The 21,991-nt window shown below is 43.2% G+C and overlaps 2 protein-coding genes and 1 long non-coding RNA gene across 4 annotated transcripts in view; 1 reads left to right on the forward strand and 2 right to left on the reverse strand.

Annotated features, from left to right (window-relative positions):
* EPHX1 (epoxide hydrolase 1) overlaps window positions 1–8,312 on the forward strand; it is a 22,500-nt gene extending 14,188 nt beyond the window's left edge. For both annotated transcript variants that reach the window (XM_061350488.1, XM_061350489.1), the window contains exons 4-9: window positions 293–520; window positions 1,459–1,588; window positions 2,088–2,302; window positions 5,007–5,115; window positions 6,054–6,179; window positions 7,619–8,312. In XM_061350488.1, the coding sequence (XP_061206472.1) occupies window positions 293–520; window positions 1,459–1,588; window positions 2,088–2,302; window positions 5,007–5,115; window positions 6,054–6,179; window positions 7,619–7,841 (1,031 nt within the window). In that variant the 3' untranslated portion in view covers window positions 7,842–8,312. The remainder of the gene's footprint in view (window positions 1–292; window positions 521–1,458; window positions 1,589–2,087; window positions 2,303–5,006; window positions 5,116–6,053; window positions 6,180–7,618) is intronic.
* LOC133210788 (uncharacterized) lies at window positions 514–15,421 on the reverse strand. Its single transcript, XR_009725021.1, has 5 exons — window positions 15,407–15,421; window positions 10,102–10,237; window positions 6,046–6,144; window positions 2,146–2,296; window positions 514–643 (listed from the first exon to the last, which is right to left on the reverse strand). It is a non-coding gene; the product is annotated as an uncharacterized LOC133210788 (long non-coding RNA).
* Window positions 15,422–17,512: 2,091 nt separating this feature from the next.
* TMEM63A (transmembrane protein 63A) overlaps window positions 17,513–21,991 on the reverse strand; it is a 31,654-nt gene continuing 27,175 nt past the window's right edge. The window contains exons 21-23 of the mRNA XM_061350483.1: window positions 19,600–19,715; window positions 19,208–19,270; window positions 17,513–18,612 (exon numbers count right to left, since the gene is read on the reverse strand). Of these exons, the coding sequence (XP_061206467.1) occupies window positions 18,442–18,612; window positions 19,208–19,270; window positions 19,600–19,715 (350 nt within the window). The 3' untranslated portion in view covers window positions 17,513–18,441. The remainder of the gene's footprint in view (window positions 18,613–19,207; window positions 19,271–19,599; window positions 19,716–21,991) is intronic.

The raw sequence follows: 21,991 nt of genomic DNA on the forward strand, positions 1-21,991 counted from the left end.
CTTTAAGCTGTGTGAGTCACTGTTACCGTTAGGAAATTGCTTCACTTCTATGCCTTAATTTGCCAATTCATTTTTAAACAGAAAGATGCCGACCTCATTTGGCTGCCGTGGTGCTTAATTCCTCATTATAAAGTACTTTGAGGTCCTTGGTAAATGGATCCAGAGAAGCACGGTGTCTGGATACTCACCAAAAAAAAGGACTTCAGCGAAGATTTATTCGTGCTCTGTTCTGTGCTAAGTTTCAGTGTCATGGGAAATCTGGGCATGTTAACGACTTACTTTCTTTATACAGGCATTGATATCCATTTTGTTCATGTGAAGCCTCCTCGCCTGCCTGAAGGCCAGTCTGCAAAGCCACTGTTAATGGTTCATGGCTGGCCTGGCTCGTTCTATGAGTTTTACAAAATCATCCCTCTCCTGACGGATCCTGCCAGCCACGGCCTCAGTGACGAACACGTTTTTGAAGTCATCTGTCCATCTATCCCTGGTTATGGTTTCTCAGAAGCACCCCACAAAAAAGGTATGATCTGTGAGAAGAAACTGAGCATAAGCCTAGTCTCACAGTGAGATAAACCCCATTAGCAGAACAGTAACTCCTGGCACTCGTTTTTTTCCCAGTCTAGAAACAAAGATCCTGTGTGCCCTGTGGGAAGAGGGAGATAAAGAGTGTGATGTCAGGTGACATCATTAGTTTCAGGAGCACTGTATAGATAATTTACAAAGGACTATAAAAAGTTATGAAGTGACAACTCATGAATTGAAATGGAGTCAATGAACTGTGGGGGGGTGAGCAGGAAGAGTAAATTTAATTTGTTACTGTTCCTCTTGGGTGTTTCAAATGCATATTCAACAGCATTATACAGGTAGGTGAGAAGCAAGGCTTGAAACAAATCAATTCATGTAGTTGCATGGTAGGTTGCAGCCAAATGCCTGCTTGTTCAGCTTGTGCTCTGGTTTATACAAACATAAGCTGCAGCTAATTGGAGCAAGGTAGTATTTAAAGTGAAACTGAGGTTAGTATTGCATTATGTGTGCAGGTGAATGATGTGGGGAAGGCTGGTTTACTCTGCTTCCTTGGTTATGATTTATACAGTCACCATTTAGTGGAGAAGTGCATTACTTGTGGCAACTTCAAGCTTTTGATCGTTAAGATGAGACTCTGCTTGCTGTACATAAAATGGGAACACATTCTCTGGGCAATGCTCACTGACAGGGCTCCGCCGGAGTATGATTACAGCTTAACTCTAGGAACCCCTTGGCGTGGCAGTTGGTGGGGTTAGGAGAACACCAGTCTGTGACAAAGGCCTTGTGGTTTCTGCTTGCTCCCTAGACCTTGCTGTTAGGCAGGCAAGGAAAACCAGACTTTGAACTTAAACTTTGCCTATATGCGGAGAATAAATGCTGCACAGGCAGAAGCACAGCTGGAATTACTGCAACAGTTTTGTTTGTTTTTAACAGACTTCAATTCTGTAAGTGCTGCTTCTGTTTTCTATGAACTGATGCTCAGACTGGGATTCAACGAGTTCTACACACAAGGAGGTGACTGGGGCTGGCTCATCTGCACCAATCTGGCCCAGATAGCTCCCAAGTGAGTATCCTGCTGGTGCAGTGCTGCACGATTGACATGCAGAGCTGCTTTATTCTTTGAATAGCTACTTCTTGTGCACTTGAGAGCTCCTGTCCAAGTCCTCATCTGTAGTTTCCATCTTCACTGCTCAGACTTAAGCAGTGATCCAAAATCATGTACCTTACTTTACATTGTATACCTGTTCTTTCAACCAGTAGTGCAGTAGTTTTGCAATGGCCCCACTGGATCTGGAGTGGGGTAAGTACTTGTAATAGAAGGAGGATTTGTGGCTTAGTGCGCAGGACTGTGCGCTGATTAGTGACAGCTGTCCCTTTGACTTGTCATTTTGGGGTGAAAAGCCACATTGCAAAGTACAGACAAGGACATGGTGTAATCAGCAGGTTGGAATTTAAGTACCTGTTAAGTGTCAGTTTTTGGTAATAACATTTTAAATATAACAACTTTGAATCGCATTTTACTTCTGTTAATTTATGGGGACTTTTTCTGCTTTTCTTTTCAGCCATGTGAAAGGTCTCCATTTAAATCTCGCCTCAGTTTCCAACATGGGGTTCACTCACCTGCTCTCTATCCTGCTGGGCCGCTATCTTCCAGGGCTCTTTGGGTTCCAGGATGAAGATGTCAGGCGGATGTTTCCCTACTTAAAGAAAGTCGTCTACAAGATCTTGATGGAGTCTGGCTACGCTCACATACAGGCTACGAAGCCTGATACTGTTGGTAAGAGAAAAACCCCATTTGAGTTCAGAGTGTTTAGTCTGGTCATTTAATAGAAACCAAACATAGTGCTTGAACTATGCAGGAAATCAGGTTTTGTCAGGGAAGCTGAAGTAGGAGGTTTGAGGGTTTAAAAGGCAGGCTCCTTTTCTGTATCCAAGTCAGAGAAGGTTGCATGGGGGTATATGGCCATTACACTTGCTTCTGAATGCAGAAGCGAGTAAATCTGCACCACAGAACTGAGCATGCTCTAAGTGCCACTGACCTCATTTTCAGTTTTCATTAATAAAACAGTTTATTTAATACTTTTCCACTTCTGCTATCACTGGGGACTGTAATTCTAGTTCAGACGCAGCTATGCTGAGAGCAAAAGATACTTCACAGAGAATGGATGACATTCAAGTGATCCATTGTAATATTTGATTTCATATCATTATGATGGGGCCCACAAGGATGCAAGACAGGGACTCTTCATCAGGGGCTGTAGTGACAGGACAAGGGGTGATGGGTTCAAACTGAAACAGGGAAAGTTCAGGTTAGATACAAGGAAGAAGTTCTTTACTATGAGGGTGGTGAGGCACTGGCACAGGCTGCCCAAAGAAGTGGTGAATGCTCCATCCCTGGCAGTGCTCAAGGCCAGGTTGGACAGAGCCTTGGGTGACATGGTCTAGAGTGAGGCATCCCTGCCCATGGCAGGGGTTTGGAACTGGATGATCTCAAGGTCCTTTCCAACCCAAACCAGTCTATGTAAACTTCAAGAATCTTTAGCTTTTTAGCTGTCTCAGCACACAATGTAGCTTTTTTATAGGGATAAGTGATACCTGAAAAGTAGAATCAAATTTAATTTTCACTCAATCACTTGCAGACTTTCAAGGAAAAAAAGATGTACCTATGAATGTGCTACCTAGATAAGCTAATCACTCAGATTGCCTAACTGCTGAAGTATCTGGAGTTTTAAGTGCTTCTATTTTAAGAACATCCTTTGCAATTGAACATACTGAATATATTTTAATTTAGTACAGCAGCAATTTGTTTGTGGATTTTATTAAGAACATTGCTAAGGAAAATATTTCTTAATGTTTTTCTATAGCTTACTTGCAGAAACTCGTATGTTCTTAAAATGTGTAGGCAAAATGGGAATTTTATTGATTTTAAGTAATTTAGCTTGAGTTTTGTATTCTAAAAGTTACTGGTCTCTAATTGTGTTTGTGCTTTAAGAAAAGATGGGAAGCTGGTAGCTGGACAGTGCCAAGCCATGTGCCTTCTGCTGTGGTTTCCCATTTGACTCTTGTCCCTACCAGTAATATGTGGTCTGTCAGAGTGACTGAGAACCAAGAGCTAGCTCATGTTTTGGGAGCTGGAGCATTCCTGCAGTTCTGAGGACAAAGAGGAGAGGAGCATGGCAGGTGGCAGGTTCCCATAGGGAGAAAAACACTCTGAAGAAAGCAACATAAGGTGGCTTGAAGAAGCACGGCCATGGAGGCTACCAGTCAGGAAGACTTCTGGTAGTACAGGGCTACCTTGCAAGCTGCTCTAGGCAAGGAAGTTGTCTCTGGCTGTTGACATAGCCAGATACAGATATACACAGTGTGTGTGTGTATTACACACACACACTGTGCTTCCCAATACTAAATTGCCTCAGAGCTGGCTTTTCATCAAACTGTCTTGCATGGATTTGATTTTACACATACTGTTTGGGAAACCTTCATGGAGCATGGATTTGTTTTCAAGTGGCTGGAATAGGCAGTGCCTGTATTCCAAGTATTGTTAGGATCAATGTCAATTTTCCCTCTGTATAAACAGATGTACCCTTCTTTGTTCACAATGTGTGTACGAGAACAGGCTATTGCTTGTCTAACAGGTCAGTACGACTTTTCCAAACACTTGGCATTTCAGTTATCAGTATTAGTTGTTTGATAACTGAAACTCAACTATCATGTTTAAATAGCAGTTCCTGCTGAAACTGTGCTAGCTGTAGCACTAGGCCTCTTTCAGGAAGGTTGGGTTGCATGGGTGGAACTTCAAATATATTGCTGCTCCTTGGGCAAAGCTTTTTCTAAGGCTTTTTGTAGCAGCTGAGACAGTTTATGGTCCCTGTATTTCACAGCACAACGATTAGCAAAGTTCCAGGTGCAGATGTGTGTTTTCTGTCCAAGCAAAACAAACTATAAAAAGTATATTAAGCCTTGTTATATGTGAAGGCAGTTGGCGGTTGTTAATTCAGAAGATGGACCTTTTAGTAAAGCTTTGCTCTTCCTTAATGACTTTCTAATAATCCTTAAATGGTTTCGCTGTTAGATAATGTTGCATATTCTCCCTGTCATGTGTAGGCATGTGGGGTTTGGCCCTGTAATGCTGTTTAATACATGACAACTTCCAGATTAATGGAAGCAAACCCTGCTTGGCACACAGTCCTTAATCGTATTAGCTTACAAAGGGTGGGGAGGAAAAAAGCCAGCAGAAATCCAATGCTGTTACATCAGTTCGAAAAACATATGGTGTGAGCTAATGTGGAGCCCGTTGGTTTGCAGATACTATCAGTTTATGAATCAATAATAAATAGCTCCAACTTGTTCTACTGTATGTATTTAGGAATACAGCTGCTGGAACAGCTTTGTAAAGTTATCTACCCTGTGTTATAGCTCCTGTAACAGTCTGAGTTCAGCAGTAAGGTATCACAATCCTAGTGAACTTTTCCTCCTTTCAGGCTGTGGTTTGAATGACTCTCCTGTAGGACTGGCTGCGTACATCTTGGAGAAGTTTTCTACAGGGACTGATCCAGAATTCTGTAGTTTAGAGGATGGAGGACTAGAGAGGTAAGCTGTTCCTCCTACCCCACTCTGGACAAGGTGATAAGAGTTGTAGCCAAGAAGGTTTGTCTGAGTCGATCACCTCCCATCTCACAGGGAGCCTGTAGAGACCACAAGAGGTGCAGTGCTGTGCCACAGCATGCAGAAAAGCAAACAGGCAATGAAGGTTGAGGTACTCCCTTCCCATTTTGATCTCCTAGGAGAGAGATCTGCAGCTTCTGGGTATTGAAAACTGACCTAGGTGGAAGAATCTCATTAGGACAGAAAAACAGAATTTCAGTTCTACATTAAGAGGCTGGGAAACAGAACCTATGACTCCTTTTAATACTAAGAGTTAACACTCCATGAATTTGCTTTAGATTCATTCATAGTGGCTTCATCTACCTACTGGTTGCTAATAAAGGATCATTCCTGATGTGCAAGAGATGACTTTGAAGATTGCTGGGTACCTGACAGTAATGGAGTAAAGGGGCACATTATGAAAAGGACCAGTGACCTATTCAATGGATTTGAATAGAAAGTTTGCACTGCATACAGCTAATTTGATATGAAACACACTGCTTACAGTACATGTTGTGATGGCTCTACTGAAGGCTCACGGTAACATTCCACACTATGAATAGTAAATGGCACAAGCTGTTCCATGTGCTTGTCTGCTCCTACTCTCCCAGTGTATGGACAGTACAGTGCTTGTTCTGAGTCTGCCTTCCATATAGGAGTTAAGATGTCACTTCCCAGTTTGTGTCTGAAGGCCTTTAACGTGCCTGAATGTTAACATGTCAGTGACAGGCAGAGGGGAAGCAGCTTCACCTCTCAACTCTCTTCTTAACCAAGTTAACTATTTTTTCCTGAAGCTTTTTTTCTTGCAACTAAACCAAAGTCAAGTTCCTTTACAGTACTGGTATTCAGTTCTAACTAAGCAATCTCTGGGTTTACCTATTCAGGAAGTTTAACCTGGATGATCTGCTCACCAATATCATGATCTACTGGGTGTCAGGCTGTATAGTGTCCTCCATGCGTTTCTACAAAGAAAATCTGCAGAAGGGGATAGGTACCCAGAAACATGAAAGGTAAGTGTTCTGGCTGCACACAGGTTGCTTATGCCTTATGGCTGCTGCAAGTTTCTGTATGCTGAGGAAAAGCACTGCTGTATCACAGTGTTCCCCTGCAGGACAGGTTGTCAGTTATACCATGTTGTGTTTGGAAAACACAATAGTTAGGTAAGAATCCTGAACCATCAGGAAGGAGATGTGATTGGAGGCCTTGCTTGAAGACCTCCCATTCTTGGTGTATCCAACTGGTGAAGAGTGCCTGCGACTGAGGCACAGAGTTTTGTTTATAGCTTATCTTTATGGTAGTTCTAGGACTTTTCTGGATGCAGTTTGCCTGTTTCTGCAAAAGATTTAAGTCCTCTGGAAGCAACTTCAGCCTACTGACAAACTCCACAATTTGGAAGTCACTAAGACTGATGTTCCTGCTGTGCAGACACTTAAAACAGGAGCTTGGTTGCTTATACTTGTGTCAGCTTGAGTATTAGTGAAGGCTTAAATCTGCCCTGAGGTATTTGCAACCACAGCTCAGTGATGTGATATTTAGCTGTGAAATGATGCTCCCAGGAAGGTGACTTGGTTCTTGTAGCAAGTACACAGTGAGCGGTATCTTGTTCCGGTCCTGCCAACATGAGATGAGCTGTATGAACTTCTGTGTGCCCAGAGGAGAGTCTCGAAGACCTATGTAAAATCAGGCACCCTGTTTTCAGGCTTCCAGTGGTTATGTGACCAACAATTCTTTTATCTGAATTTTAAAATCTGTCTCCTCTGACAGTGCAGCTTAAGTGTATGTACGGGATATTTAAATCTAGGAATGTTGTTCTGTTTGTAACAAGCAGGGATCATTCCAATTTCTAAGATACTTTTCTCCTCAAATCCAGCTGCTTTCCATCACTTAATTAACATGCAAAATGTTGTGTAGAGTGCCTTCTTGCTAGTTAAAAGCAAGAGCTACTTTACAGGGTGAAGTCTCTCATTCAGAAATGTTTCCTCTGAACCAGTCTTGATTTACTATTATTCCTCCCCTCTCCTTTCCCTTTGCAGCAGTTCAAGGTAACTCTTCCCCTTCCTGCCCTGCGGTTATCAACATGTACTAGTTGTAACCTTCACTGTAAATACCTCTCCCTTCAAATTGTGTGCTTTCCCCTCAATACATGACTCTTGAGCCCTGAATGGAGCATGTGGAAACTTGATCCTCCCCCTCGTCCCGGGGTTCTCTTCTCCATTCCCATGCTTTTAACTCCCATGCCCTGGGACTCTTGCAAAATGGCTTTAATATCAATGTATGGATTTTCATTTGTTTCCCCAGGGAGTGTTGTCTTCAAATGTAGGATGCAGACATCAAATTTTGATTACCTAACAGCAGTGTGCCCAACTGTTTTAAGAACAACACTTCCTTATGACTTTCCATTTCTTGCAGGGTTAAGTGTTTCAAAGATCAATTCTCTCTCCTCTCTCAGGCTCACAGTACAAGTACCTACTGGCATTGCCTCCTTCCCTAATGAAATCATACACATACCCCAGGCTTGGGCCCAGAAGAAATACACCAACATCATTTCCTTCCATTTCATGACTCGAGGTGGCCACTTTGCAGCTTTGGAGGAACCTGAACTTCTTGCTGAAGATATTCTGCAATTTGTTGGGAAAGTAGAGAAAGAGCAACTTTGGAGAAAGAAAGAATAACTCCGCTGACAAACAGCAGGGTAACTGCTTATAGCTTAGCATGAGTACAAGCCTTACTAAGTACTGTAATCCATGCAGTTACATCTTATTCTTGACCAGACGTGAGAGGACAGCAAGAACAATGCAGTGTACCTCAATGAGATACTGCCATGGAGACCTATTGATTGTGGGTTGGGTCTCTTTGTTGAGCTGCACTGAGACAGTAGCATGAAGATCACTTGGTTATCTTCTCCCCCAAGCAGACTTCTAAAATCTGTAGTTCTGTAGTATTACTGACCCTTGCTCTGAAATTGAAAAATAGACCTTAAACATCACAATTAACTAATCAGGGTTTATTAGAGGCTTCTTTTCATGGCAGCAGTAAAACTTGAGTTGGTGCAGGTGTGAGGTTCCTCACACAAAGAATGGGAACAGCAAGACCTAACTTGTGTAAGTGCAGGGGTTAGTCAGCATCGATGATCTGCAGCACCCTTACACTAGCCAGCTGGCTAGTGCTGGCTGCCCTTCCCATCCAGCCTGGGCTGCTGGGCAGCTTCCTGGCTGGGAGGAAGCTCTGCTCCCCTCTGCGTGGCTCCTGGTACAGCACTCAGACCAGAGGGAGGGACTGGGTTTGAGGAAGTGTAGCCCAAGATCCCTCTGCACTGAATTTGTACTCTTGACCAAAATCATGGCCCTGGACAGGCTCAACACACTGTGGCTTTGCACTGCTGCTGCAGGGGATTGTAAACACCTCTTCCTAAAGAATAAAAGTGTGATTAAGTAAAAATAAAAAACCTGCATTAACATTTTGAATAATACCTGTATGCTTCTTTTAGATGTTGTAATAGCTGAGACTTTGCTTGGTGACAGCCGAGAAGCACCCGTTCAGACCCTCTGTACTGCATCTGTTACAAAGGTCAGATTGAAGGCAAACTGCTCAAAGAAAATTGTATTTGAAGGGCTGCATGTTTTTGCCAGCAACAGTCCCTAGTGTAAGCAGTTGAGCTTCAAACACTCTCAGACTCTATCCAGATGACTGATTTCAGTATGGTTTTGTTCTCCATTCGCTGCTGACATACTTCCCTACCCCTGCAAGCACAGGGAAATCTAATCCACCACAAACACTTGCACGGATTAGTATCATTTCACAATATTAATTGAAATGGAAGCTGTTAAGTAAGAGTCACTCCACCAGAGCCCTGCTCCATCCCACAGGGCTTTATGCTCAAGAATACCACGTGGCTTGTTTCACAGAAGGCAAGTCAATGTTCCTGCTGGCATGTTTGAATCTTGGTGCTAAAAGCCACCTGATGCCCCACGATAGAAAATAATTTGGGCAGATGGGTGGCAACCCAGCCCAGATCAGTTTCCGAGCAGAGCCTGGGACCTCCAGCCCCCTTTCCTCTCTGCCTCCTGTGCTTCAGCCCCATGGCACCAGCAAAGGAAGACACAGCAGCTTCTGCCACCTCAGCCCTTCAAGCTGTACTCGAGTTCTGTAGGACAGCTAACTGCTTCCACATTAGCAGTGAGCACTAATTCCACGTTTACTTCTAAATGCTTTCATTAGTCACAATTTGTGTTCTCATTTGCAAAATACTGTGTGGTGCAGACAGGAATAAAATACATAATGATTCACTTCATCTAAAACAGGCTCTTCTCAGAGAAAACCATCCCCACACTTGTTTTAGGTGCAGTATGGTGGAAACACTGCTTATTCAACAGGAATCAGCTCACCTCTGACAACAGCAGCTGTTAACAGGCACCAACCACTCTGCTCATTCTTGTACCAGTCTGATCTCTGGCCCCTTGCTTTTGCCTTATTTCTGTCCCTGGTGTGGCCTTATGTTTGAGAGCTAGAGCTCATCCTCTCTCATCATCAGTACACAGGCGGACACCTGCTGTGGTGCTGGGGAACACTGCCATACAGCGACAGAACCTAGCACGGTCACAGGGACTGCTCCATCACAGCACAGATCGAGTTGGGGGAAGACAGTTTGCTACATTATCTGTGCCAAACCGGTTTTTGAGATGTCAGGAGAAGGTTTGAAGCATTTTCCCCCTCCCTTCCGGAGCAGATCTGCTTGAAGGGGCCCAGCCTCAATGAAAGGAGGAACATCAGGGCTCTGTTTTGTGACGTTACATTACAGCAGCTCATCGAGGCTCAGGCACCAGTGAGACTGGACAGAACACAACCACCTTTCTATTTTTAAATACACCTGTCCGCACTCAGCAATCCAAGACAATGATAATGAACAGAGGCTGTAAAGGAGCACATCCTCACCCTGCTCTGCACGCCAGGTCAGCACCCTTCAGCGTACCACAAACATGAGCTGTCCGCATTGTCAGTTCTACTGAGGATGAAAGATAGGCACTGAGGCAGGAAACCCAGCACAAACATGGGTTTGATCAGCTGCTGTCTGAAAGAGACAGAAAAAATCTGGACCTAGAAGCTTAAAAATTATAATGAGACACCTGTTGGACAGCAGAGGTTATTCTCATGTCACACTTCTCAAACCTTAAGCCCAAGCGAACAGCAGCTGTTATACAGCACCTACTTATCTACACTTAAAGACATAAGGATTGAGTGAAATGCTATGACAATGTGAAAGAGCATAAAACTGGCCATGGGTCAGCTGTGAAATCTGCTGTCAATTCCCTTCCCCTTGTTCAAAGTAATCACCTGCTTTTAGCAAAAGGCACCCAATCCCACTGCCCGCAGTTCAAGCCTTAGTGCTAATGAAGTGTTTGCAGGCTAACCATGGCATCCACATCTCCTCCTGCAAGCAGCAACTCCCCCATGAGCCCAAGATTTGGACTGATAGCCATCCTGAGTGAATCCAGACTCGCTTCTGATACACTCCAGCACTTGGAGCACGTCCAAACTGTTAGCTACAGTACTACCACGAGCAGTGCAGAAGTCAGATCATCAGAAATTTTGACCCTTTCTGTTAGCAAGTAAGTGTGTATCAGATTACTGCAGTAGTAATCAGCAGGAAGAAGGGACTCTGCTCCATTCTACTTGTTCTTACCAAAGTGAGCCATCCAAGTACCTGCCATTCAGACAGCAAGTCTCCTCTAACAAGGCCAGATGCACTGCTGTTGAGCTGGCTGAGCTGCTCCTTTGGAATAGTAGCTTCAGCCTTCAGGAGAATGCGGTGGTGTTTTGATGCTCAAAGCATTTTGTTTTGCCCCAGAACCATTTCATGGTGAAGTCTATTTCCAGACCAAAGCTGCCCCAAAGTCTCTGCTCAAAGAGACTGCTCTCCTAGAAGCTGCTCTTCCTTAAGTTGCTCCAAAACATGCATTTATCCCACACCAGAATCAGAAGTAGCTGACCTAAATCCTGCTTTGTAATTAGACAGTTACAGCCCATGAGGAGGCTGAATAAGCAGTTCAGAACCATGGAGATGCCACTGGAAATAAACAGAACTTATACTCTGCTCCCTTCCTTCCTCCTCCTGTCCTCCCTGGCCTTCCCAACTGAAGTACTTGGGTAAGTATCTGTTTCTGGTATGGAAGAACACTAGTAAGGTCATCATCATCTCATAAAGCCCAGCTAAAATGAATTTGACTTCTGATTTTTAAACTACAAGTCTGTGAAATCCAAGCTGTTCTCCATAGCCCTTGGACATCTTGTACAACCAAACGACAAGACTTTATGTACATGAAACAAAATAGTCAGGCATTACTCAGATTATGAATGAAAAAATATGACTAGGAATCACACTTTCATATGAAAAAGGAAGTTAAGCCATCATTCAGTGAAAAATAGAATCTGTTAAGTATAGAGTTAGATCTAGATGTGTAAGGGCACCACTCATCACCACTGAGTCAGCTGGAACTGCTTGGGGGCAGGAGCTGATACATGTTCTGTTTTACAGCAGGTGCAATACATAATATGCATTAGATGAAGATACATTTTTGTCTGAATGAGGAATGGAAGGAGCCTTCTGGATACAGTGGGAAGAGACAAGGAATAAATCCATATTGATTTCAGGGTAGCTTATTTTAACACACTGAGAAATGATGCCACTTGTTTTACTTGCTGTAATAGCACTTTAAGTAACATAACTCACACTAAAACCGTCTTGCTTAGGATTAGTTTTCTTTCATGAAAGAAATACCCTGTGCAGTGCCAGACAGCCCTGATGGTGTTATGGCAATGCTGCTAGAAGAATTAGCCCCATTACAATTGTCAGTTGTCTTCTGGAGAGCAGTATTTATGAACAGATCTGTACTGAGTGACAGCTCTTTCCCCTTGCTAGATGTAGTCCAAACGTCAGTCTTCAAAATACCTTCCTGATTGGATTCGAAGACATTAAGGATGCTCAAGCTCTGCCTGTGTTTAATAACTGAATGTCTGCAGTTCTGAGGATAGGATGAACGATAAATGAAATTTAAGTGATGACTTTCCAGCTTCTTAAATGGAAGATAATCCCCTTTGTAACAATGGTTCAAACCACTGCAGATGATCAGCGCAGAGAGAGTACAGCGCAGAGAAAAGAACAGAAACACAGAAAGACAAAACTAATCTCAACCACCAATAAAAGATACCAACACAACAAACTGAATTGTGTGTGAAGACTGACTCGACAACTGTTTTAACAGCACAAAAGAGGTGCAAGGAGGAAAACCGATGGCGCCACCTTGCCTGTGCTGCTCATCAAGGGGCCCAGCACCCTGTTTGCAAAGCCTTCTGCCCCTTGCTCCATCTGCTCTGGGCCCAAGGAGGGCCAGGCCCTGAAGGTGAAAAGAGGATCTGCACCCTCTGCTCCGAGGTTCCTCTCAGTCCCTGACTTACCCCCCACTGGTATCCACATCCAATGCAAAACCGGCTTGTGCCTGTCCTGCTGATAGGGGCTTCCTGGTAAATACCCATCCTTCCTTCCTAACACAGCCCACCGACTGTTGCTTCATTCCTAGTTATCCACTACACAGTAGCATGTGGGTATGTCCCACCCCAAGGACTTCAGGTAAGTGACAGATGTCACTATCTTCCTCTGTAGAGAGGAACATCTTAACCCAGCCAACATTCTTCCCACTGTCTGTATGGCATCCCTTGCTCTGTGTGATTTCCTGAGCTCCAACTGAGCCCAAGCAGTCCCACTCTCTTTGGGACTACAGCCATGCTCCTTTGTAGGATCTCACCTCTGCTCAGAGTGCGCCTACTAACCTTTCAGCTTCCCCACATGGAGGGAAGTGTTAAGAGCAGCTTTATTTCCCAGCAGCTCTTAAAACTCTTTTGCAACCACGCCTGCATTGTTGGGGTGGGTTTGTACGTAAATACACTTGTATCTCCAGTTCTAGAAATCCTGGTACAGCCTCAAGGGAACTAAGGATGCTACAATTCTCTCAACTTCACCACTGTGTCTTTTCCCTTTCGAGGATAAGTAACAGAAATAATTGTTTAAATGATTCCTGTTAGAAATGCACAACTGATTTATTCCTCAATTTTTGCCCTTCCCAACAGATTCTGAATTCTGGTCACAGAAGGGAATAAATTCTTCCTATTTTAGGATCAATTTTGAAGTTACAGATGTCAAATAAAAAGGAGTAAGAAGAAAACCCTACTCCATTCTATAAAGCTAGAACCCTGTCATAAAAAGAATTCAATGCCTGCAACCAAATTATGGTACTTAGCAATTCTTCATATTATTTCCTTCTCCATTTCCCTCTGTGGAGAGAGCTGCTGGTTTTATTTCTCTGTGTCTATAGACAGAGGGGAAAAATACTGATAATAATACTTAGGGAAAAATTATATAGAATTCAAACTAAGTTTTGACATGGAACATCTTCAACTGAAAGAAGCAACTTGATGCTTTCCATTTCAGGAGAGCAGGCTGTAATAAAGCTAATTGATCTGAAAAGCCATGTATAAAACACCACTAAATGTATGAAAGATTCATGCAGAAGGGAGGCGAGCTGTGTACAAAAATACATCTCTCTCTCATTCCCTCTGCTCTTAGTCTTCCTGCAATGCAGCTCTTTTTATGTTAATAAACAGCTAAGAAGCACAGCAGAGAGATGCCTTTCAAAAACAGTCACTAATTTCCATCACAAACCTTCACCCTTTTGCAGTACTACATGAAAACTGGAGGTTCACAACCACACAGCACTAATGGTAAGAGACAGCAACAAGTTCTGGCTCTTGTTTTATTGATATCCACATGTGATATGTGGACATATCACACATTAGAGTTCTAGAACTCTTATTTCAAACATCACTTTTGATAAGTGTCTTCATTAACTATTAACCAGCATTTAACTAACCACTAAATATAGCAGCAGATATGGAAATTCACCCTCTCTTCTTGGCTATTTCTGGTCCCACCCATTCCCACCTGAATATCATGCACAGACCTGGTACAGAGCATTCAAGGACATCAGACCTTCCCACCAGATCTTCCTGTGACACTCTGGAAGATGAAGTGTTTAAAGGCCCTAAAATGACACTATCATATCCGTATTATACTATATGTACCATGTTATCTCTCACATCTCAGGGGAATGATAAAATGGAATGAAGCTCTAGACTGCTGAAGACCACAAACATTGTACCAGTAGACATTTCCAAACTAGAACTTGAGTGGAAAGGGAACTCCATCCAGAAATGAAGCTGGAGACTTATTTAGTTTAAGTTAGTGAAATTCTTACTTAACACACAGAATATTACTTTCCACTATCCACAAACACTGGTCTTGAGGTGGGAGTTTCAGTCCTTTCAAAAGGGAGAAGATCAGATGCATGTTACACTGGAACTTACCTAGGAAGGCAGAGAACAAATCCTCCTCTAGGAAAGCAACAACATTTGCTTTCAATCAGGAGTTCAGAGTCCCCCAGTAATGGGAACTGCTGGCTCCTGGTTGGAAGACATCAGTAATAGAGGCACGCTGAGCAGGGAGAAGCACCTTCGTATGCTACAGCAGTCAATTCATGGGACCACATTTGTGGAACAGAAAGGTACTTACGGTACATGGAACAAAGACAGCTGATCTTGATACCCTTTCTCTCCAAGCAACAAATGCTTACAGACTGCTGACAAAGAACAAGTGAAGATAACCCAGCTCTGCGTCTGACCACAAAACAGTTGGGAAGCTGCACTTGCTGCAGCTGAGATGCTATGGCCTAACCAACAGAACATCAGAAACAAAGCAAGAGCCAGGAATTAACCCAAGAACCAAAAAATTAAAGGGAAGAATGTTCTGTTATAGTGACCCAGTCTCCAGTCTCCATTTCGTGATTTCCTTTGTTTTGATCTGTCAGACAGCTGTCCTCAGAAAGAAAGAACAACTTCTGAACCTCTGAACTGTCTGAAACAGGCACTCACAGCTGTTACAGACAGGTGACATGCAGAACCATTCGAGATGACTTGTCTAGATTAGAGAGAGAAGGAATTTGCAAGACCACTTTAAGAAGTTAAGCCATGTCCTCTTTGAAAGTTATGACCCTGCCCATCATTTGAATTTAAAAGTGTGTGTTTCCTTGTATTTTTTGCAGTTTAGAGCAATAAAGTGTGTCTTTCCTCTGTACTTGATGGACTTCTGCTTACGAGACCCCTCCTCCTGAACTCTTCCTGTGCCTCTCACCTCACTTTTGCTAAGAGCCAGGAAAAGAGCTCTGTGGTCCCCTGCTTCTAGCACAATCCCACCTTCTTCAGAAACACCCAAGGCTTCAAATGCTAATAAATGGACTATCTGTGGATCATACATGAGGAAGCTTCTAGTTGTGCTGCCAGGATGTATGAATAAGCAGAGTTTGGGACTGTATTTCTGTAAAGAGGCAGAAAGAACATGGTCAAATGCTGTGCTGAAGCATTTAAAACCTTAGCCAGCACAGAGATCTACTTTTGGCTCAGAGCATGGGAAAAGCCCAAAGGAAAACAGAGCATGAACGTGTGCACCTAATGCAAACGAGAAACTGCAATCATCTGGGTGCTGAGGATGTAATAGGGCTAGAGGTGAACCAGACTGGGCATGCATATAGAATAAGCTCTAACTAGCACAGAGCTGGATGTATCCAAACAAGCCGAAGGTTATTTTGGGTCTCAGCATACAGTATAGCACTCTCTTCACTATAGAAGAAAATCAGCTAGAGTGAAGCCTTTGCAGAGTGTACCAAAATGTACAATATCAAATGAATTCTGTCCTTCACCTTTTCAGAGCTGGCCCTTCAGTTGTGTCACAGAGAACCCCACCACAGACCACAGAGTAGGGCTTACTTGTGCTTGTCCAGATTCCCATTCCACAGGAGCACTGCTGGTGGAGGCTGCCAGAACACAAGTAAGGCCTGAGCAAGGAGTGAAATGGGGGGGAGTTGTTCCAACTGAGCAATGCAAGGCAAGCAGCAGGCACTGCATCTCAACAAATATGGCTTCTGGGAGCTACAATCAGTAACTCCAGCTGGGCCATTTGCTCAGGCTTCCTGCCAGAAGATTTATAAAAAGAACAGTAAAGAATGTGCAATAGCTTTAAGTATGAATGTCAAATACAGCACAGCCAATATCCACATTCGTTAAGGCTTCCATCCCTCAGCTTTTCTGTAAGGCTCAGTAAGGAATGCAAGGAGTTTCTCCTGCTGATCTAATTTTATCCTCTCGGAGACATCCACCAGCACCGAAGGAATGAACTAGAGCCAGTGCAGTTCCTAATTACTTCCATGTCTCAGAGAAACCCAAAAGATAGCAGGGCAGCAAGCACAACATAGCAAAGCTGATAAACCAGCCTCTAATTTGTGTGCTGCTATACATGGAGATCTTGTGATAATTCACTAATAGGTGATTCTAGCCTTTACTCTAGTGCATGTCCAAGTACCACAGACATTTCTATACACTAACTGCAATAAAGAACAGTGGCAGATGAGAATGGCTTGTTCACTTGTACATGACAAGTGAAATATACAGGTGGTTTCTCCATCAGGCACATGGACTGGTTCCTCAAATACCACCAGTGACTATTTAGCAAGCACCTGAAGCATGCACCTGAAGCATGTTAGCATGACTTCCCAGGGTACAAACCACCTCTAGTCATACCATGATCAATAAATCCCCCCCAACATTCAGGGTACAAACCCCCTCTAATGATACCACAATTGCTGAAATCAAAACACATGCAACCCCCTGACTAACCTGCCACACTGAAGTGATAACATAAAGAAGCTGACATAAATCCATGCCCCCCCACAAACAGACAAGGCCTTTTAAGCAGCATGTGTACCTTCCACTAACAGGATGGGCTTCTCAGCAGGGTTTTGAAGCTCTGCAAGGTCTTTCTTGCAGCAGGGCAGATCTCCTGCTCAGCATTCGTCCAGGGTGCTGGTCTCAGGGAGCTGGAGGCAGTCCTGCAAGACACTGAACATCTGCACACACTTATTTATGGCACAGGTTCTACTCCCATCTCAAGATGTTGCTGCTTTACAGACATGCTAGAAAAGGTCAAGTTCGGGAACTAAGGGCTTCACAATGAGCGGGCAATGAGAGGGCTTGGGGGACGACGACAAAACCTTCTCCTACCCAAGGGTCACCAAGATGCATCCCCAAGAGAAACTTAAAAGGATTCAAATCTCTCATGGGGGACACTGTCATTCTGAGCCTTATGACAGTGCCCTTATGAACAGTTCATGACACAGCACACTGTGAGGCAGGCAGCAGCAGAACTGTTTCAATACACAAAGAAGACATAAATTTCAGCCTGAAATTCCTCTGAACTCAGTGTTTTATTGCTTCAGGATTATTAGTTGCACTTTGACACAATGTACTTCGGAGTAAATCAGCACCTACTACATAATTTAAAATCTTAGTATCTTACAGCTCATATAGTTGGCACTATAGAGAAATCCCAGAGTTCTGTCATTTTGACCCAAGATTAAAAGAAAGATAAAATTATTACATCCTTTATTGTTGGCAGGTGAACTTTCACTGTGAAAGGCCCTTAAAAATAGTGAACAGAAACTAACAACGTAAACACCCTCCAAATATATATAAAACCAGTATCAGATAAAGCACTCCCATCTCCACACCAGTCTCTTTGCTTTGGTACTTTTAGTACCTGAGTGCACAGTAACCCATCCAGTGCACACTGAGTAACTCCCTCATCTCTTTTAAGGATAAAGAGTAACATGGTCAAGTCTACACGGACTACTTTGGGTGATGAGACTCCCACACACCATCCTCATACCCATGCAAACAGCGTTTTCATCATCAGTGACACTGCCTGAGGATTTAATGCATCCCAGGAGGTTTATAAATACTTCTTTCTTTTAAAGCAATAATTATTTTGAATAAATAAATTACAGCTGCATTTGCTTTGGTGACCAATTATTTATACGCAGCATAAGTTATCTGCATAAGGCAAGTGATGAGATAGCGTAAGTGAAGTCCCTGAGGATGAGCATCCCCGTGTGCAACAGGTTTGTTTCCCAGTGTGTGCAGACAGCCTGGAAAACAACCAGTCCCAAGGCATCTGCTTTTTAATCTCCAAGCACAGCTGCAGACCGCACAAGGGATTATTTCTGTACCTCTTCAGCAGGCAGGAGTATGCCAATCAAACACAATGCTTAGTAGACGGTGAGAATTAGTTCTCCTAAACCTGGACCAAGTGCTCCACCTTGTGTTAGTCCTTGGCATTCAAACCGAACTTTTCGTTGCCTGCTCTGTAACTGCAGGTCCGGCAGAATAGCTTACGATTCCTTCTGCCTGTGAGGAAGTGTTGTCCATGGTGCCATACGACTGCTGCTCCTTATGGGCGAGCACCGTTCTTTCTGTAGGATGAGGATGCAAGACTTGGGGCACGTACATCTGAAATGACAAGCAATAAAGATTTTACTGGTTGCTCAAATGTTGGGATAATTCACCCCAGATTAATGTTGGGATATTCACCCCAGATAATTTTTCCCCTTGTAACTCTTCTTTTCATTCATTTCCCTTAACACATAAGGCCTTTGTCACCCTAACAGAGGCTTCCTAGTGCAACTCTCACCTGTACTTGCAGATTGCTGTGCAAAGGCCTCTATGAGCCTTGCATCCTTTTAGTGACTTGGCAGGTAAGACATGCTACACATCACAACTTCCAAAGTCACAAAGCTGTGGCAACTGACTGCTTTTGGCAGATGTGCAGATGTAAGGATCTGCCTCATGTAAGGCCCAGAACACAGCATACAGAGGTGCTTAAATTATTGTCTCAGCTACTCCAAACACATCATCCAAGGGTACTTCTGGAACATGACCTGAGAACAGTCAAGGAGCTCAGCTGCAGAACTCTCTGGTCCCACAAGGAAAGTCCCACAGTCCATTCAGATTAATACATCTTACACAAGCTCTCTGGTTAGCAGGGTGAGAAATACAGTTTTTCTAGTAAGCATAAGACAGTATTAGTAACTCTTTAACTTCTTACAGAAGATGTGGTGATGGTTGGTACATCTGTGTCATTTCCTCGTTCCCCTTGCGTGTCTTCTACCTGTAACCAGTAATAGGTGAGGAAAGGAAGGGAGGCAATATCAAATTAATAAGTCAAAGCAATATACAGAGATGGTAAGAGCCCCAAAACCTGCACAGACTGAACTCTCTTCCCATCCTCTTCCATACTTCTTCCATACTGTTCTTCCCTCCCAAATTCAGTTCCTGCTAACACTGTGCCTAGCAGCCTACCTCTGCTAGCAGCCCTCTTTGCCATCTTACTGGAATGAACCTTTGTGAATACATTGCTAGTGAGAAGGCAGAAAGCACCCCGCAGGAACACCAAGCACATAGGTAGATGCTGAAAGGTGTTGGGTATCCATCACTTACCTTGTAATTCAATGGGCTCAGGTACTTGAAACAGCCAAAACAAGTATAAGCCAAGCAAACAGCGATTGTGATGTTGACAACTAGGAAGGTAAACATGGTTGTAGGTGCTTTAAAGCCTAGAAAAGTATCCAGAAAATACAATATAAAAACACATGGCAAAAAAACCCCAAACTAAACCCAACAAAAAAAAACCTTTACCCTCCCCATTTTTAGAGGCCAAGAAAGGTGGCTGCAGTACTTGAACTAGAAACAAGACTCAGAGCAGCTCTTCTCCTTCCTCAGTCTATTGATTGTGAAATGTCACACATAAGAGTCCATTTATTAATTATGATGATGACACCAAACTGGATGGCTTCCACGTAACCCAAAGGATAGGAAATATTTACCTTGGGGGGGGTGTGGAAGAGGAAATGATGAAATTGTATTTAGAAAATGTAAATAAGGGGAGATTGAGATGAGACATTAGGAAGAAATTCTTCCCTGTGAGGGTGCTGAGGCGCTGGCACAGGGTGCCCAGAGAAGCTGTGGCTGCCCCATCCCTGGAGTGTTCAAGGCCAGGTTGGATGGGGCTTGGAGCAACCTGGTCTGGTGGAAGGTGTCCCTGCCTGTGGCAGGGGGTTGGAACTGGATGAGCTTTAAGGTCCCTTCCAACCCAAACCATTCTGTGATTCTATGAAATAACTACAATTCAGAATGAAATACAAAATGTAGACATGAGGGATAACAAGGCTGTAGAATTGCAGAATACAGGTGATGATTACAAGCTGGAAAGCAGTCAATAGTGTGATGCTATCATAAAATATGGGCAGGAAATGGGGGGAAAGGGGGGAGAAACAAGTCCTTAGTACCTATACAAAATAATTTAGCGCTACTAAGCCTTCAACTGCAGCAGCTTTGTCTGTGTAGGGCACCATGATAAAATAGGGATGTACTGGGAAGAATCCAAGGAAAAGGAACATGAGAAGAAACTGAGTAAACATGAACTAAGCTGAAAGGTAAGTTTTTCTTTCAGGGTGGGGACTGCATGTGTGTGGTTGATAAAGCATTAATGAATGAGAATAGTATTATCACAGTACTCTGCAACGAGACTGAAATGTCCATATCAGGCAAACCATACAAAATCAATGACTAAGCAATCTAGCTTTACACACCACAACTGATTTATTTTGCAGCTCAGGATCTTTTGCAGATCCTTCTTTCTCTCTGGCACAAGAAGCAGCAGTGAAAGCAGCTATGAAATCAAAATCTCAGGTTCCTACCCCTCAGACTCATACTATTTGGCTCGACTGCCCTATGCCCTGACAAATCATTGAGCAACGTCCTGAAAACAGGATCCTCTATAGTCACCAGTAATCCAGCCTGTATTTTCCATTACTAAGGTCCATCACAGATGATGTTTTTACCACAGATGCAGAACAAGAAAGCCCAGTATAATAAAGACTTTTTACTATATCAGGATTTCCTTCGTAACAATTAAAGAGGCACATCAACTGCTGTGTGTTTGAGATGAGTTTTCTAACGCATGCTCTAGCAATTTTGCTGTTATTTTAAAGGACATAGATTTGTTGGTCTTCCTGATTACAAAGATATCTCTCAAAACAAGGGGAAAAAACAAGCTCTCAAATATACAAGTAATACAGGGACATCTGCTTACACCCAAGGACAGCCTGAAGCAACAGTTTTGAGGGCCTCTTACCTCCACAGGGAGCTATCTCTAATGTTAGACAAGTCTGCCAACATTATTATTTCACTACTGGTATGCTAGCAAAACATAATGCACGGTCAACCATTTGTCATCACTGCTGAGAAAGCAAAGAGGAAAATCCAGTTGGACAGCAAGGGCCTCCTTCCCAAGAAGGGAAACTCAACTCCTCCCAGCATCACTGTTGCATGCTAAATGCTTCCTTCCTGTTTCATGGATAAAAAAGCCATAAGCTATTGCCTACCTTTTCTGTTGTCAAAGCTACTAGTGCACCACAGCCAATATTATCAATTGCCAAGGGTTTGCAAGATACAGAACATCCCTATTTTTCCAGTAAGTTACATACAAAACATGGGGTTTATGTTACAATATGGGGAGGTGAGTCACCATCTCACTGCAGTCTGCCCTGTGAAGTTTAATGGCTGATGGAGAGCATAGCTCTTATAAGCATTACCCAAAATTTTAGCATTTTAAGGTTTTTTCTAATGCCATCTGTACCACAAAGGCAGTAGCCAATTCACTCAGGCAAACTAAACTTATGCACGGACTACACCAATGCAGGCAGTGAAAACAGAAACAGCTAATTCCAAATTGATTTTAGCTTTGGTTTTCTTTACTGTCACTTTATAGCCCAAATGGCCCAATGAAACTCTCCAGATTTAGGGAGCACATGATCTCTGGTAAAATGAA

The sequence above is a fragment of the Neopsephotus bourkii genome, unplaced genomic scaffold (genome assembly GCF_033783945.1).
Source record: "Neopsephotus bourkii isolate Nb327-2 ecotype Australia unplaced genomic scaffold, CSIRO-AGI_Nbou_v1 NB_518, whole genome shotgun sequence".
NCBI lineage: Eukaryota > Metazoa > Chordata > Aves > Psittaciformes > Psittacidae > Neopsephotus > Neopsephotus bourkii.